The sequence below is a fragment of the Gopherus flavomarginatus genome, unplaced genomic scaffold, assembly GCF_025201925.1.
Source record: "Gopherus flavomarginatus isolate rGopFla2 unplaced genomic scaffold, rGopFla2.mat.asm mat_scaffold_1602_arrow_ctg1, whole genome shotgun sequence".
NCBI lineage: Eukaryota > Metazoa > Chordata > Testudines > Testudinidae > Gopherus > Gopherus flavomarginatus.
Genome location: NW_026114732.1, coordinates 32,424 through 49,984, shown reverse-complemented (window position 1 = coordinate 49,984; position 17,561 = coordinate 32,424). Strand labels below are relative to the sequence as shown.

Here is a 17,561-nt window from a genome sequence, read left to right as displayed (position 1 = left end):
CAGACCAGGTTTATTATAGGTTTCCTAATGAGAAAAGCTTTGAACCTCCTCACAGATGTTAGCTGAGAAGCACTGTCCCCATACTCATAGCATGGCTACTAGCTTTCCCAAAATCATAGGATTTACAATCAATACTAAATTCTTTGCTATAAGGTTTATATATCAAAGGTATCAAACTTTGCATCATCAGATTTAACACTGTCACCATCCATTGGGTCGTTCAATTCCTCTATGAACCTTGGCACGTGTTTAGTTACTGTTTTTCCTTCCCCCTCAGTGTCCTGTTCAGTGGGGATCTCAGTCTAAGGTTATCTTTGGTGTCTTGGAATGCCGGGGTGAGGTAAGGATGTAAGGGGACTTTGCATGTTCGCTAGGCCTCTGTGGAGTATAGAGGAATGGGTTAAAAAGAAAAATGCTTCCCATTAAGTTTTAACCCCTCTGTCTGAGCTTTATTCACAATAGACATTTGTGTCTGCCCAAAATTGTCAGCTAGAGAAGACATTTCATCCAGTGTTCACCCTTTTGTCCCAGAGACACAGTTTTACATCATCTTTACATATATTTAAGAAATACTCCTGAGCAACAACATCAAACATTCCTTTAACGCTTCTAACATCTTTGTCCCTTGCCCACTTTCCCATCAAATCTTTCATTTTGTTTACATATTCCACATTACTTGTATCAGCAGCACTCTTAGGATTTGTAAATTTCACTCTGTGTATTTCAGGGGTAATCTGAAATTGTTTCAAAACCATTTATTTGAATTTAGAATAATCCAAAAGATTCTCAATTGGCATTTTATTGACTATATCCAGAGCTTTACCAGTTACCTTTGAAATTAGAGTGGGCATCTGCTAGTTATCAGGAATCTTATGAATCAGGCACAGCCTCTCAAAGATAGAGAAGTAGTCACTATCTTGTTAGATTGACCTCGCGCTTGGTAAAGCAACCCCCATTCTTTGATGAATTTATACCTGCTTCTGTATTTTTCACTTCATGCATCTGACTGAGTGGGTTCTAGCCCACAAAAACTTATGCTCAAATAAATGTGTTAGTGTCTAAGGTGCCACAAGGACTCCTCATTGTTTCTGCTGATGCAGACTACCACAGCTACCACTCTGAAACCTATTCAGCAATATCACCTGTCTCGTTGTATGCAGGACACAGCTGTTCACATTTGTGGACTTTTAGAGAGGTTTCTGCATTTCTCCTTTCCAACCTGTGACCACCTCTCCAGTGAAATCTTTTCCTTTTAGCTGTGTTTTAAAGTATTGAGTTGTGGGAGGAATGAGACCAAGTGGTGGGAACTGCCATATGGAGGGAACTCCATTATCCAAAACAGAGATACCAGCACAGTTAGTGGAAAATTACAGCACAAGATGGAGTCCAGTGCCACATGAGCCGCTCACATGCCCTTGCATCCATGTCCCATTGTGTTAATTGATGAGCCGTGTAGTTGAATATCCATTTGCAATGTGCTGGCTAGGCTGGATGTAAACTACTTTGTGGGAGTTACCACAGGAGGAAATGCAATTGAAATACAGGTAGATAGTCAATATTTGTTACTTCAGAGGTAAAAATGATACAGACACACAAATAGGATAATCACATTCAGCAAACCACAGCTTTTCCATAGATACCTCACATGACATATTTTGTACAAGTTTTGTTGCAACTATATAGCAGTGGTGAATATGGGGGTGCTAGGGTGTTGCTATGCGATACAGAGTGTCACAGCAAGAGAGCTGTAGAACTAGAGCTCTCTGAAATCTAATTTTGTATTTTCGTATAAGACATACTTCCATGTCCTGAAATAGACTGCAAACTATTCTGTACCACAGGAGAAAAGCCTGCCAAGGTACAGAGTAAATGAGACTATCCTGAGGGCCTTGCGCTCCCCACTCCCAGCGTGCTAGAATGGAAGCTGCACCCTGACGGTGGACCTAGAAACCCAGAGCCAGAGGCAGGGCCTGAACGCTGCTTTGACATGGATCCAGTGTGTGGGACACAAGCTTCTGGTGGGCGTCGAGCCACGGGAGCGTGAGCAGGGCTGTGACAGCAAACCTGGAGCAGCCACATCAATGCTAGAATCCTGTGAGTGGAAAGGGAGTGGGGCTGAGTGATCACAAAGCTATGTGCAGAGGTCCTCAAGCTGTTTCCTTCACCCTAATGTTGTTCAGCTCCCCCAGACACTCCAATTGGTTCAGCACATCCTTGCCAGAGCTCCCCCTTGGGTGCACTCTGTTTCCTGTTTCTCTCTTTCAGGGCACAAGATCGTTAAAGCAAACAGACCCAGGGCTTCAAAAGGGGTTTTCTAAAACATTTCCTTTACTTTATACAGCACAAAAGATTCCGAATACACACTATACAGTACCTGCACGCCATTCCCTGCCTCAGTGAACATAAGATTATAAGAACGGCGATACTGGGCCAGACCATAGGTCCATCCAGCCCAGTATCCTGTCTTCCGAGAGTGACCAATGCCAAGTGCTCCAGAAGCAATCCATACCACGTCGACCATTCCTAGCTTCTGACAAACAGAGGCTAGGGACATCATCCTTGCCCATCCTGGCTAATAGCCATTGATGGACCTGTCCTCCATGAATTTCTCTAGTTCTTTTATTAACTCTGTTATTGTCTTGGCCTTCACAACATCTTCTGGCAAAGAGTTCCCTAGCTTCACTATGCGTTGTGTGTAGAAATACTCTCTTTTTTTTGTTTTAAACCTGCTGCCTATTCATTTCATTTAGTGACCTCTTGTTCTAGTGTCATGAGAAAGCGCAAATAACATTTCTATATACACTTTCTCCACAATTGTCCTGATTTTCTGATATTTTTCATCTTATTATCTATCCCTTTCTTAATGATTTCCAACATTCTCTTGGCTTTTTTGACTGCCGCTGCACATTGAGTGGCGAGTTTCGGAGAACTATCCACAATGACTCCAAGGTCTCTTTCTTGAGTGGTAACAGCTAATTTAGACCCCATCATTTTATATGTATATTTGGGATGATGTTTTCCAATGTGCGTTAATTTCTCCACGTTGCCCTGAAGCAAACTTTGGGATTTGGCCAGAGCCCTCTTGGGCGTCCTCCTCTTCTAGCTGGAGTCTGCCGCTTTCCTGCAGCCACAATGCTGCTATTAAAGAGTCAGTTCTGCTGCCCTTCTACCTCTGTACTGCCCAACCTTCTTGTACCTCCTTCAGGTGGATCATCTATGCTGATGGGAGAACCCCTGCTGTCGGTGTGAGTAGTGCCTTTCTAGCATTTTCAATGTGGACAGGTCCTCAAGCAGATCTTCCAGAAAAGCACCCAGTCTGGATCTGCACGTATGGAGTGTTGGGGAATCCACCACTTCCCTTCACAGTGTGCTACAAAGGTTATTCACTGACAGTTTTAAACATTTGCCCCTTATTTCTAGGTGGAATTTGTCTGGCTTCAGCTTCCAACCACTGAGCCTTCCTTTGCCTTTCTCCACTAGATCACAGAGTACATTAGTACCCATGTTTTTCTCCCAGTGAAATTATCTCTGATGGTCTTTCTGATAACATAAATAGATGAAGATCTTTATGTTTCTCATTGTTCAACATTTTCTCCCGCCCTCAAACACTTCTCTGGCTCTTTTCTGCACTCTCTCCATTTTTTCAACATTCTTTTTGAAATGTGGACCCCAGGACTGGACACAGTCAGTTTCACCACTGCCATATGCAGAGGTAAAATCCTTCCCTTGCTCTAACTCACCACTCCCCTGTTTATGCAGCCGAGGATTGAATCAGCCCTTCTGGCCGCAGCATCACACTGGGAGCTCATGATGGGTTGGTTGTCCACAGTGAGCCCTAAATCCTTTTCAGGGTCCCTGCCTTCATAATACAGTGCCTTAGTTTGTGGGACGGACCTGCTTTCCCTGTTCCGAGAGGATCACTTTGCATGTCACTGTATTAAAGCATGGCGTTTGCATGAGCCCAGCTCATAAAACACTCTAGATTAATCGGTGTGCCTGCCTTGACCTGCTCATTGTAACCACTCTGCCAACTTTTGAGTCATCCACAAATTTTATCTTCAGTGATTCTATATTTGCTTCCAGATCCTTGATAAAAATATTGAAAAGCATCGGACTGAGAACTGATCTATGCAGAACACCACTAGATGCAGCTAGATTTGCTGACAATGGCCCATTGACCAGTGTTTTCTGAGATCTGTCTATTAGCCACTTTTTAGTCAATTTTATATATGCTCTACTGAAATTGGTTAGTGTTTTTTATCAGGATGTTTTCCTCTACTAACTCAAATACCTGAGAAATCAAAGTCTATTGCTTATCATAGAATCAAAAAACTGGAAGGGACCTCGAGAGGTCATCAAGACCAGTCCCCTCCACTCATGGCAGGACCAACCACCATCTATAATATCCCTGACAGGTATTTGTCTCACCTGCTTGTTAAAATCTCCAATGATGGAAATTCCACCACCTCCCTAGGCAATTTATTCCCATGCCTAACCACCCTGACAGTTAGGAAGTTTTTCCTAATGTCCAACCTAAACCTCCCTTGCTGCAATTTAAGTCCATTGCTTATATGTGATTTCCTTGACCAATGAAATGTTTACTCTTATTAAAGGATGAAATTGGATTTATTTGACAAGACTTTTTTTCTGCAAATCCTGACTGACTGACATTAATTATATTTCTAGAGGATTGTTTGAACTAATCCTATATCAGCTTTTCCGTTGTTTCCTAGCCTTTATTTTTTTTAATAATTTACCTTCAACACAGAACTGTCCTGTATTTGTGGTTTGTGGGGGGAGGGTTAGCTCTCCTGCTGCCTGTTTCTGTACTTCTGTTTCCAAGTGAGATCTGTGATTGATCGGCTAGCTTGTAGCTCTGGTCTTCATAACTCTGAGGTTTGACTGTAGACGTTGTTTAACACCCTCCTTGATTGTTCATGGACTGGAAAGTATTTCATCACTTCATGTGATATGAGTACCTCACACTGCTTCTTTGCAAACGCAGAACAAATCTGTCTCTTGAAGATATCTATCTTTTCTGCAACATTAACAAGTTTGCTTTCTCCCTTTATGAGTTGGCCTGCAATTTTTCAAGGATTTCTTTGGTTCTTAATAGACTCAATAACCTACCTTTTGTGATTCATAGTCCTTCCAAGCATGCATTTTTTCCTAACATCTTTAACACCATCACTTACAAGTTTTCATAACTTCCAGTTTGTATTTTTGGCTATTTTTCCTTTCCCTCAGTTGTTCATTATTGGTTTATTTTCCTCCTGATAGCTGAATTCACTTTGTCACAAGAACTTCCAATCTTTATTCCGAATAATCTTACTTTTTCCTTCCAATCAGTTTTGCTGATAATTTGCCTCAGCTTTGAAGAATGAGCATTTTGACGCATTAAGTCTCTATAGTTATTACTGGTTAGGAACTGTTCTCTGTTTGTGCATTTGAATGGAATCAGTTCCATTCTCTAGTTTGTTCTCCTCTTTCATACTTACCTTCTTTGTCTCTTCTCTGTACTCAACAGCCCCAGATTTTCAATCAGTACACGTATTGAAACCTCCCCTATTCTCATAGCCTATCCCAGAAACCCCTTTCTATCTGCTATATTCTTCATAGAGGCTGGGTGATCAAAACATAGCGCATGTCCAGAGCAAGTTATTCTCCAAAACATTCATTAGGCATCCTGAGATTGCCTTTGTTTTCGCCATGCAGCAGGTGTTTCCATAGTCCTGCTATCAGTGATTCGCAGCTCTTTTCCCTGAGGTGTATTCTAGTTGAGATGTTTTCTCTGGCACATGTCTTGGCAAAGCTTTGTAGTTGTTTTTCCCGACTCTCAGATTCTGAGCAGCCAAGTGAATGGGGAATGCCCTACAGCAAGGGCTCTCTAGCCTGGGTTTCAATTCATTAAGAAATGAAGATGGATAACAAGTATCACACTCGTGTTTCCTACTGGTTCCTATGAAGGTCCCCACTCCCCACCCTGCGATATGTATAAATGATTGATGCACGGAGCACCATAAAATGTGGAATTCGCATTAGTAAGGTCAGTTGTTAATAATACATTTATCTGAATAATGAAAATGTTTTTTTTCAACATGTGAAGAGCAACTAATCTGTTTCAACCATAAGAACTGCCTTTCATAGTGCACATAGTGTCTCATGTTAACATTGTCTCTCCATCCAGGAATTCGTATTTCAACCATCATCCTAGACTCTGGGCATATATCGGACATCAGAGGTGCCTACGGTATATGCAGGAGACACCATTCTTCCTCAGAGTTGGACACCTTCTCACCTACTCAATGTCAGATTCCAAAACAACTGACTTCATCAATCCCTCCACCTTCATCCTGCTGGGAATTCCTGACCTGGAGGCACTCCATGTCTGGATCTCCATCCCCTTCTGCACCATGTATGCCATAGCCATCTTGGGGAACTTCACCATCCTGTTCATTGTGAAGATGGAACCAAACCTCCATGGGCCCATGTACTATTTCCTCTGTATGCTGGCCATCAGCGACCTGGTCCTGTCCACATCAATTCTACCCAAAATGCTGGCAATCTTTTGGTTCAATTCCAGGGAGATCAATTTCAGTGCCTGCCTCACCCAGATGTACTTCATTCGCTGCTTCTTAGTGATGGAGTCTGGGATCCTCGGGCCATGGCTTTTGATTGCTACGTAGCCATCTTTGATCCCCTGAGACATTCTACCACCATGACAAATCCCATGGTGGCCAAGATTGGTCTGGCCATGGTGCTGCGCGGTGGCACACTTATACTTCCTCATCCTTTCCTGGCGAGGCGTTGGCCATATTGCAGAACCAACATCATCCCCACCTCGTACTGTGAGCACATGGCTGTTGTGAAACTGGCCTGTGCCGACATCCGTGTCAGTAGTTACTACAGCCTCTCTGTGGCATTCTTGGTAACTGGTCTGGATTTGTTTTTTTATCACTGTGTCCTATACCCAGATCCTCAGGGCCATCTTCAGTCTCCCCACAAAGGATGCCCGAGTCAAGACTTTTGTGACCTGTGGCTCCCACATCTTTGTCATCTTAGACTCTTACATCCCAGCTTTCTTCTCCTTCCTCACGCAATGGTTTGGCCACAACCTTGCCATGCATTTCCACATTCTCATTGCCAACTTGTACCTTGTGGTGCCCCCCATGGTACACCCCATCATCTACGGGGTGAGGAGCAAAGAAATCCAGCACAGGCTTCTCCAGCTATTGACTCACAAAGGGACCAAAACAATACAGAAGTGAGGATTTCACAACTACATCTGTACAGACATAAGCGTTCTCCAGCTGTGTCTACTGATAAGTGAGTTCTTCCCAGACAGAAAACTACCAAACTAAATTTCTTTTTATATCTTCTAGGCTCTTCCCTTTTGCTGGAGGTGATAGATCAGAACACCTTCCTAACAGCCCCAGATAGTCTTATTTCAATGTGATTAGTTTGGAATGCGAGGATGTGACCGCACACTTCCCGACTTATGGCTGCCTCTTAAGCCAAAGGCATTGGCCTAAGAAGAGGGCCTCAGACTGGCACAGTGAGGGAAGGCCCTTACACAGATTCTTTCTTTTATACCTCCTAGATCATTTCGATAGGCAACCTACATTCTTAAAGTATAGGCCTTTACAGACAGGCTGGAATATCTATATCCTAACACATCTGCATGCAGTATTCAAGATGTGGGCATACAATGGATTTATATAGAGGCAATATGATATTTTCCCTCACATTAACTATCCCTTTCCTAATGATTCCCAACATTCTGTTTGTCTGTTTATCACGGCCGGTGCACTGTCTCTTCCAACCCTAATCTTCTATGACTCTACAATTCAGTTAGTGGTTCTGCAATTTCACATCTGAATTCCTTCAGAACTCTTGGGTGAAACCATCTGGTCCTGGTGAATTTTAATAAATTAAACAGTAATAACATTCCTGACTAACCTAATTGCCTTCTATGAGGAAATAACTGGGTCTGTGGATGAGGGGAAAGCAGCGGATGTGTTATCCCTTGACTTTAGCAAAGCTTTTGATATGGTCTCCCACAGTATTCTTGCTGGCAAGTTGAAGAAGTATGGGATGGATGAATGCACTATAAGGTGGTTAGAAAGCTGGATAGATCAGCCGGTTTTAAGCAGAGTGCCCCAAGGCTTGGGCTTGGGGTTGTTTTTGTTCAATATCTTCTTAAATGATCTGGAGGATGGCGTGGACTGTACCCTCAGCAAGTTTGCAGAGGACACTAAACCGGGAGGAGTGGTAGATATGCTGGAGGCTAGGGATAGGATGCAGATTCACCTAGACAAATTAGAGGATTGGAATAAAAGAAACCTGATGAGGTTCAAGAAGGACCCATCCATTCAGTTCATTGCAGTGATGTTTAATCTCTGAAATTCTTCCAATTTAAGGATTCTTCTGTGAACACCTGGATTTTACCACATCTTCTTGCAGTGCAGCTGCACTTCTTTTTCCCCGATACCTTTTGAGGAGCTGCTGCCCCTCAACTGCTACCCTCAAGCAGCCATTTTGCAGCTTTCAGCTGTATCTGCTCTTCCAGCTGGTAAATATTCTTATCGCCTGTTGTACTTACCCTTTAACGTTTGTGAGGGTGGCAGAGTGTCACAAACCTGAGTACGATCAGTGAATTTCCTGGAGGGGATGTTGACTCTCTCAAATCCTTACAGCAACACACCAGAAACCTCTTTCCCGATTAATCCTTTCTATTTATCATAGCTAGTTGTATGAACCCATCAGGGAACATAAACCTAAGCCAATCTGAACAATTTCTTTGTCATAGATCTATATACTGCTAACATCCATCATTTAATTATACTCCAGATAGTGATTATTTTTAAAGGTACAGACTGTAGGGTTAATTAAAAAAAAGTATAATAAAGAGGTTTGGTGACTTTTGGGCTAGTTTTTAAATGATTGTGGACTATTGATGCAGTAAAAAATAGCCCCAGGAATCATGGTTAAAGTTGCCCCCCAAAATGATCAGAAACGGTGCCCCTTGCATTGGCACCTAAGTTCAATATTTACCTAAGTGCCTTTGTGACTCTAGTCCTGGACACCTTTCTGGAAGATGCTTTAGTCAAGCACAAGTTAAGGTTGTTCAAAGCCAAAGGCGCTGGCTGGCAACACTTGGAGGAAACAGCCAAGGTCCCAGACATCCACCTCTCACGTTCAAAAAACTCTTTCTCCCGTTCTTTGTACAAGGAGCAGACTTCCTGCAGCAAAACATTTTTATCTGCTTTTGCCATCCTCCAATAGCTCTAATGTCCCAGCTGCTTGCTCTGCTAGAACCTGGGAAATGCCCCTTCCTTAGGTGGCTAGCAGCTGTAGCACCATTGTGGGATGAGAACATGGTTGCAACTGCTTTGGGGGATAGGGTCATAATTCAAAATGATCTGGACAAATTGGAGAAATGGTCTGAGGTAAACAGGATGAAGTTTAACAAAGACAAATGCAAAGTGCTCCACTTAGGAAAGAAAAATCAATTTCACACATACAGAATGGGAAAAGCCTGTCTAGGACGGAGTACAGCAGAAAGATATCTAGGGGTTATAGTGGACCACAAGCTAAATATGAGTCAACAGTGTAATCTAGGATGCATTAACAGGTGTGTTGTGAGCAAGACACGAGAAGTCATTCTTCCGCTCTACTCTGCACTGGTCAGGCCTCAGCTGGAGTACTGTGTCCACTTCTGGGCACCACATTTCAAGAAAGATGTGGAGAAATTGGAGAGGGTCCAGAGAAAAGCAACAAGAATGATTAAAGGTCTTGAGAACATGACCTATGAAGGAAGGCTGAAAGAATTGGGTTAGTTTAGTTTGGAAAAGAGAAGACTGAGAGGGGACATGATAGCAGTTTTCAGGTATCTAAAAGGGTGTCATCCGGAGGAGGCAGAAAACTTGTTCGCCTTAGCCTCTAATATTAGAACAAGAAGCAATGTGCTTAAACTGAAGCAAAGGAGGTTTAGGTTGGACATTAGGAAAAAGTTCCTAACTGTCAGGGTGGTTAAACATTGGAATAAACTGCCTAGGGAGGTTGTGGAATCTCCATCTCTGGAGATATTTAAGAGTAGGTTAGAGAAATGTCTATTAGGGATGGTCTAGACAGTATTTGGTCCTGCCATGAGGGCAGGGGACTGGACTCGATGACCTCTTGAGGTCTCTTCCAGTCCTAGAATCCATGAATGTATGATTGAATAGGACCATTTTTATCACTGTTGCTACAATAGTTATGCAATTGCAACAAATTCTGTACAAAGTGTGTCCTGTCATGCGCCAATGGGAAAGTTATGATTTGCTAAGTATGATTATCCAGATTACGTGCATGCATCATCTTTGTGTCTGAAGTTCTGTATATTGGCTATGTACAGGAATCGTACATGTGTGTTGTGTTCCTGGATAACACCCTCATGTGGATAAGGCCAGGCAGCAATGTGTTGAGGGCAAACAAGGACACTTAGTTCTCACACTGAGCCATAGAAAAAACTCACCTCTGCAAGAATATAGTCAATGGGTTGCCCTTGTGAGAAATCAAAACATGTAAGGACATGGGATATGCTCACGTGACCCTGGACTATAAATTGGGCAAGTAATTTTCCAGACACCCTGGGCTGTGGGCTTTGTTTGGGACTGTAAAATCCCATGCACAGGGCTGAAAATATAGATAGAAGGACCCCTGAGACATCTTCATCTTATGTTCATTTCTCTGTACTGGGTTTCCAACAAGGAAGCATTGAACACAGACTGATGACTTTCAACTTGATTGGGTAATTTCCAGACAGACTTTTGCAAGCTAGCAGTTATTTCAGTACTCCAGTGATCCTGATCTCTGAACACTGAAAAATCACTTAGATGTATCTAATCTATTAGCCAATTATAACTCTTCTCCTTTTCTTTTATTATTAACGATTTAGTTGGCAGAATCGGGATTATTAGGTAAGATCTGAGTTATTTATTGGCTGGGATAAGTGGCTGGTCTCTTGAGATTGGAAGGATCTGATATGTGGTGAAACTGGTTTTCACCGACCGCCCATCACAGAGTCCAGTATCTGGGCATTTCTGGCTTCTAGTTAACCAGTGTGGTGATACAGATGTTTACGATTGTTTCTGCCTTGGTATAATCTAATGATAGAACCACCACCAGTCTGTGGTGAATCTGCCTGATTTCTCAGCAGTTTGTCCTGAATTTGACACCGTTAGTGGAGCATGGTGACACGTGGACACCACTGGCATGTGCTTCACAGACTATTGCTCACTACCCCCCTTTTACAGATGGGGAAACTGAAGCAGCAGAAAGGAAAGTGTTTTGAGCCAAGAACATAGCCCATGAGTTCCTAGCTGTCAATCGCTTCCATAGTCTCTCTCAACCTGGCTTGTACAGTACATGAAAGCAGATGTTTCTCTAGTTCAAGGGACCTCCCTTGATTTCAATGGGTCTGCACTATAGCCTATAGGGCTCACCTGCTTGCTTGCCTGTATATCTTTTTTGTGTGGATTTCTTATTGCCTTATGGTTTTGATTATTTGTTTGATCATAATAGGGCATAATAGATTTATATTAAAGTAGTTTATCTGTAAGGCAAGGGAGTTATAGGCCATATCCTCTATTTTGAGCTAAGGCAAAGTTAGCATACACAAGTCTGGGACCTTTCACCCAGATAGCAAAGTTGGCTCACATTTGATCAGGACCTTTCACCTAGCTACATAAGCTAAAGCACAAGTTCCACACATGTTGTGTTAAAGCTGGTTGGCATAGAGGCTTTCCTAATTTCTGACCCTTTTAAATGTAGCGAGTACACCACAACTTGGAAAAACCCAAAATAACCAGTTAGTTTAGAAATAACAAATGTGATACCTAACCACAAAAGGGCCATGGTAACTAGCTGACATATATGATAATAAGTTGAGATCATTGATATTACAACCTGTAGGAAAAAGACAGCCCGACATAAGTTAGGTGAGGAAATACAAATAAGGAAATGGGGAATGATCCCCTACTGAATATGCATCAAACATAACGATCTCAGTGTAAAGTATTATAAAGGTGGCATCCCAACCTAGGAGCAGTAGAAGAAGATGTGGTCCTTGGATGCGCCAGAACGATGGCCACTGGTGATGATGGGACGGTGATGAGGACGATGATGGATAAACTTCAGGTTGTTCTACAAGGGGTGTTGTGTGTCTATGGTTGTGCAGATGTACGTTCTGTAATATCGCTATCTTACTAAGATGGGGTGTTTGTGACTGTGCTAAATGTATTAATACACCATATTTGTAAATATAAATAGTTTGCATAGTGTGAGTGTTGCGACTGTGCTCATTGGGATTCCCAACTGTAGAATAATTTGAATAATACTGGGCCTGACAGGACACAAGGACCCTCAAAGCGATAACAGCACCTGCTTGTCCCAGCTGAGGATTTGGCCAAAGTCATTTATTTAGAGATGAAGCATCAGCAGAGACAAGTGAACTAGAAGTGTAGAGTCCCAGCTCTGCCATGGATTCACTGGGTGACCTTGGGCAACTCACTTCCTAAGTCTCAACCACAGCCTCTCTATGTATTAATGCAGATGATTATTTATTATTTTTAGTGGGCTGCTACCCAAAAGCCCTAATTAGATCTGCAGAGTCACACACTGCACTGATTTGACTCCTTGCAGCACATCATTTGCCTCTATCCACTATTTAGAGTTCCAGGCAACCTGTGGTCCCTGGTAAACAAGCAAGACAAGGCTGAAGACTGAGCTGTGTGGAAACTTGTTTTTGTGGCTGTAGTTTTTAGCTGTTTCTTTAATAAATTCCTCCTGTTTAAAAAGGACGGCAACTCCACTGATCACGACACACAAATAACCTCAGAGCAGCGCTGATTCATTGCTACAGCAAAGGTGTGGTGGTGGGGTGGGGGTCAGGATTCCCCATTCTCAGCTCTGCCACTGACTCATGTGGTTTTGGGTTAATTACTTTATCACTGCACATGGCTAAGTAAGCCCATGACATGGGGATAATGCTGTGACACTGTACCCCATATTCTCCACAGTGATATTATTATGATGTGCTTATGACATAATTATGATACATTTTTTGCAAGATAAGCCCTGTGAGATCTCATTGGAGAAGTTATGATTTGCTGACTGTGATGATCCTATTTGTGTACATGTACCATTTTTGAGTGAGATGTTAAGAATATTGGCTATGCATCTGTATTTCAAATGGAATTACACCTGGGTAAGATGTTTTCAGTACAGACAGTGGCTGGGGAAGGGTCTATTCAGGGCAATGAGCCATTAGGAAAATGCAATAGTCTTTAGAAGAAACTTCTCTCTCACTGGGGGATCCTTCCTGTGAACGCTCCAGACAGCCTCCCAGTAATGGCTGCTTTGGCTCTACAAGGACATGTGATGAGACCACATGTCTCTGGACTCCATCTTGGGATGTCAGTGGTTTTTTTCCACCAACCAGTCTGGGAACCTAGATTTGAGACAAAGGGTTTTGTCCACCTGAGGAGACTCCTGGACACACACAAGGAACAAAGTCTGAAGTGGGGGAAATGCTGGATCCAGGCTAAAGGGATTTTTACCCTGTGCATGAAACACTTGGGGGTTTCAAGCTGTAAAGGAAGTGCTGCTGGCCCCATAAGAATCTGCTGCCTCCTTGTACCATCTCTTAGGGTGAGAATCTGCTATTCATATCCAATTTGTTCTGTATTTTAAGCTTAGTTTGTATTTTTTGCTTATTTGCTACTTAATCTGCTTGAATTCTTTGGCTAGCACTAAAATATCTTAAAACCTATGTTTTGTCTCCTCACTGAAGGAAGTGAGAAATGTTATGAGCTTATGCCATATGTTTTCCCATGCAGCACAAGATGGTATAATTTTGGGGGTTTACTCCAGAGGAGGGGGTGTGCCTGAGGAGTTGGGAGAAGCTTTCCCCTGCAGGGGCTTGTAACCGTAGCTGGGTGTGGCTCTACCTGTATGTATGCTGGTGACAGTGCCAGGTGGAAGTCTTAGTAGCTTGTCACCGCAGTACAGTGTTGGAGGGAGCCCTTGCTGGGGGGTCAGGGGCTGAATGGTACCCCAGTTCCATCTGGAAGCCTGGGAGGACCCTGCCACAAAGGCTGCCTAGCAGCCTAGCTAAAGAGCTTCTAGATGTAGTGATCAATAGCATCATGCAGAGCGTATGTTAGACTCAGCTTCACTGTTCAGCTTCAGCCCCTGGGCAATGGGTCCCCTATAGTTCCAGATAAGGTGCCATGTATGTGTGTGAATAGCCAGCTAATGGCAGGTGTGCTGTTTATCTCCCTCCCTGTGAGCTACCTAAGCCACCCCAGCTTCTGCCCAGCATCCTCTCTTCCCAGCTAACACAGGGTCTTCTCCTTCGGCATCTCTCAGCTGTTGTCTTCCAACCTGAAAATTGATCCTTTACCCTGCCCCCGAGATCTAGCTCAGGACAAAGGGCTACCAGCTCATACCCATTGCAGGGGTCTGCCTGCTACAGGCCCCCAGCCAGGAGGAGAAAAAGGGAGCTGAAAGTTAAGGAAATAAGCCACACAAGGGTCTCCCCTCAGGAGTTTGTCGCTGAGCTTTAGGGCCCACAAGCTGTAGGAGGTACAATCTCACCCACCTGCCTCAGAACCCTGCTCCCAACCCTCAGCTGCCTTTATACATCTTCCTGGCTTCCCTCTCCGCTCCCGACTGGCCTGTCGGCCCCAGTGCTATGTCCTCGCTGCATTCACTGCAGGCTCCTTGTCAGGCTGCAGCAGCTCCCATCCTAACCTCAGAGCAGAGGGAGCCCCGCTGGTGGGAAAGGGAGGTAGAGATGATCCAGCAAGTGATAGGGAGAGGGGAGGAGAGGAGGGAGAGACAGGGGCAGCACCTTGGGGGAAGAATCACAGAAGTGGGTGGGGCCTTGAGGGAAGATACAGAACACGGGTGGAGACTTGGGGGAAAAGGTTGGGCAGAGAGCAGGGCTTCAGGGATCCAGTTACCAGTCTGTCATGTTGACAACGCACAGTAAGGTCAGGAAAAGGTAGGACTCAGCACCAAGTCAACTCCCAGCTCTGCATGTAGCTCAGTCTAAGAGCCAGAGCACCAGGAGAAAACTTTAGGTCCATTTATGAGTAAAGAACCGGAGCAGACTGTCCCAGATCTGTTTGGTCCTCACTCCATAGATGATAGGGTTTAGCATGGAGGGCACCAGGAAGTAGACATTGGCAATGAGAACGTGGAAATGCAGGGGCACATTGTGGCCAAACCGGTACGTGAGGGAGGAGAAGAGAGCTGAGATGTAAAAGACTAAGATGGTGCAGAGATGGGAGCTGCAAGTCCCAAAAGTCTTGAGTCGGGCGTCCTTTGTGGGGAGGCTGAAGATGGCCCTGAGGATCTGGATATAGGACACGGTGATAAAAAGTACATCCATACTGATCACCAAGATTGCCACAGAGAGACCGTAGTAACTACTGACACGGATGTCAGCACAGGCCAACTTCACCACGGCCATGTGCTCACAATGTGTGTGTGGTATGATGTTAGTTCTGCAGTATGGCCACTGCCTCGCCAGCAAGACATAGGGCAGTACAAGCATGCCACCACGTAGCCCCGCGGCCAGGCCAATCTTAGTCACAACAGGGTTTGTCAGGATAGTGGAATGTCTCAGGGGATCACAGATGGCCACGTAGCGATCAAAAGCCATGGCCACAAGGATCCCAGACTCCATTACTATGAAGCAGTGAATGAAGTACAGCTGGGTGAGGCAGGCACTTAAATTGATCTCCCTGGAATTGAACCAAAAGATTGCCAGCATTTTGGGCAGGATGGATGTGCACAGGACCAGGTCGGTGATGGCCAGCATGCAGAGGAAATAGTACATGGGCCCATGGAGACTCGGGTCCGTCTTCACGATGAACAGGATGATGAAGTTCCCCAAGACAGCTATGGCATACATGGCACAGAAGGGGATGGAGATCCAGACATGGGCAGCCTCCAGGCCACGAATGCCCAGCAGGATGAAGGTGGAGGGGTTGGTGAAGTCGGTTATGTTGGAATCTGACATGGAGTAGGGGAGAAGGTGTCCAGCTTTGAGGCAGAAAGGTGTCTCTTGTATGTACTGTATGTTCCCCTGACTTCCTTATGTGCCCAAGGTCAAGGATGATGGTTGCAGTACAAATGCCTGGACAGAGAGAGACAATGTTAATATGAGACACTACATGCACTACTGAAGGCTCTTCTCGTTGGTGAAGCAGATTGTTCGCTATTCACACACTGAAAATTGACATTTTCATTATTCAGAGAAATGAATTGTGAACAAATGACCTTACTAATGCCAATTCCATGTTTTATGGTGCACCATATGTCAATAAGTCCTACCCTTCGGGGTCTATGAAACTTTAAAAGACTCCATCAGGAAATGCCAGTATGGATACTGGTTATCTGTCATTGTTCATTCATGAAATGAAACCCATGCTAGAGATTCTGTGGTGTAGGGAGTTCCCCATTCACCCAGTTGCTCAAAATGTGAGAACAGAAAAAATCTAAACCTTTGACAAACATGTTTTGGGGGAAGCATCGCAACTGGAACACATCTCCAAGAAAAGGCCAGGCATGATCCAGTCTCTATAAAGGGTATAGCAGTTTTAAAGGGGATATCTGAGACAGGGGGAGAATGCTATATGAGGACAGATTGAAATGCCTGGGACTGTTTATTTAAAAGAAGAAAGAAAAAAGGAGGCATGTGGTAGAGGAGAACAATATAAAGAATGTAAGCAATTATATTCAAATGGGAAAACAGAGAACAGTCCCCCACCAGTAATGCCTTTAGACACTAAGGCCTGGTCTACACTACGCATTTAAGCTGAATTTAGCAGCGTTAAACTGATTTAACCCTGCACCTGTCCACACAACAAGGCCCTTTATATTGACATAAAGGGCTCTTTAAACCAGTTTCTGTACTCCTCCCCGACGAGAGGAGTAGCGCTGAAATCGGTATAACCATGTCTGATTAGGGTTAGTGTGGCCGCAAATCGACGGTATTGGTCTCCTGGTGGTATCCCACAGTGCACCATTGTGACTGCTCTGCACAGCAATCTGAAATCGGATGCATTGGCCAGGAAGACAGGAAAAGCCCTGCGAACTTTTGAATTGCATTTCCTCTTTGCCCAGTGTGGAGCTCCGATCATCACGGGTGGCGATGCAGTCCCAAATCCAAAAAGAGCTCCAGCATGGACCGTATGGGAGATACTGGATCTGATTGCTTTATAGGGAGACAAATCTGTTCTATCACAGCTCCGTTACAGAAGACGAAATGACAAAGCATTTGAAAAAATCTCCAGGCTATGATAGACAGAGGCCACAGCACAGTGCTGTGTGAGAAACCTAACGGAAAGCCAAAGAATCAAATGGATGCTCATGGAGGGAGGGGGGACTGAGGACTTGAGCTATCCCACAGTCCCCACAGTCTCCGAAAAGTATTTGCCTTCTTGGCTGAGCTCCCAATGCCTGTAGGGTCAAACACTTTGTCCGGGGTGGTTAAGGTTGTATCTTGT

At 44.1% G+C, this 17,561-nt stretch overlaps 1 protein-coding gene and 1 pseudogene across 1 annotated transcript; one reads left to right on the top strand and one right to left on the bottom strand.

Annotated features, from left to right (window-relative positions):
• The first annotated feature begins 6,305 nt into the window (after nt 1–6,305).
• On the top strand, nt 6,306–7,268 carry LOC127042015 (olfactory receptor 52R1-like; annotated as a pseudogene).
• A 7,856-nt stretch (nt 7,269–15,124) lies between these two features.
• Nucleotides 15,125–16,117, bottom strand: LOC127042017 (olfactory receptor 52N2-like). The gene has a single exon (XM_050935700.1). It carries the CDS (start codon nt 16,070–16,072, stop codon nt 15,125–15,127), a length of 948 nt encoding a protein of 315 aa, XP_050791657.1. The 5' UTR covers nt 16,073–16,117.
• Between the last annotated feature and the right edge of the window lie 1,444 nt (nt 16,118–17,561).

Excerpts from the sequence above, each read along its gene's own strand:
- LOC127042017 (XM_050935700.1), bottom strand. The coding sequence starts at position 16,072 with ATGTCAGATTCCAACATAACCGACTTCACCAACCCCTCCACCTTCATC.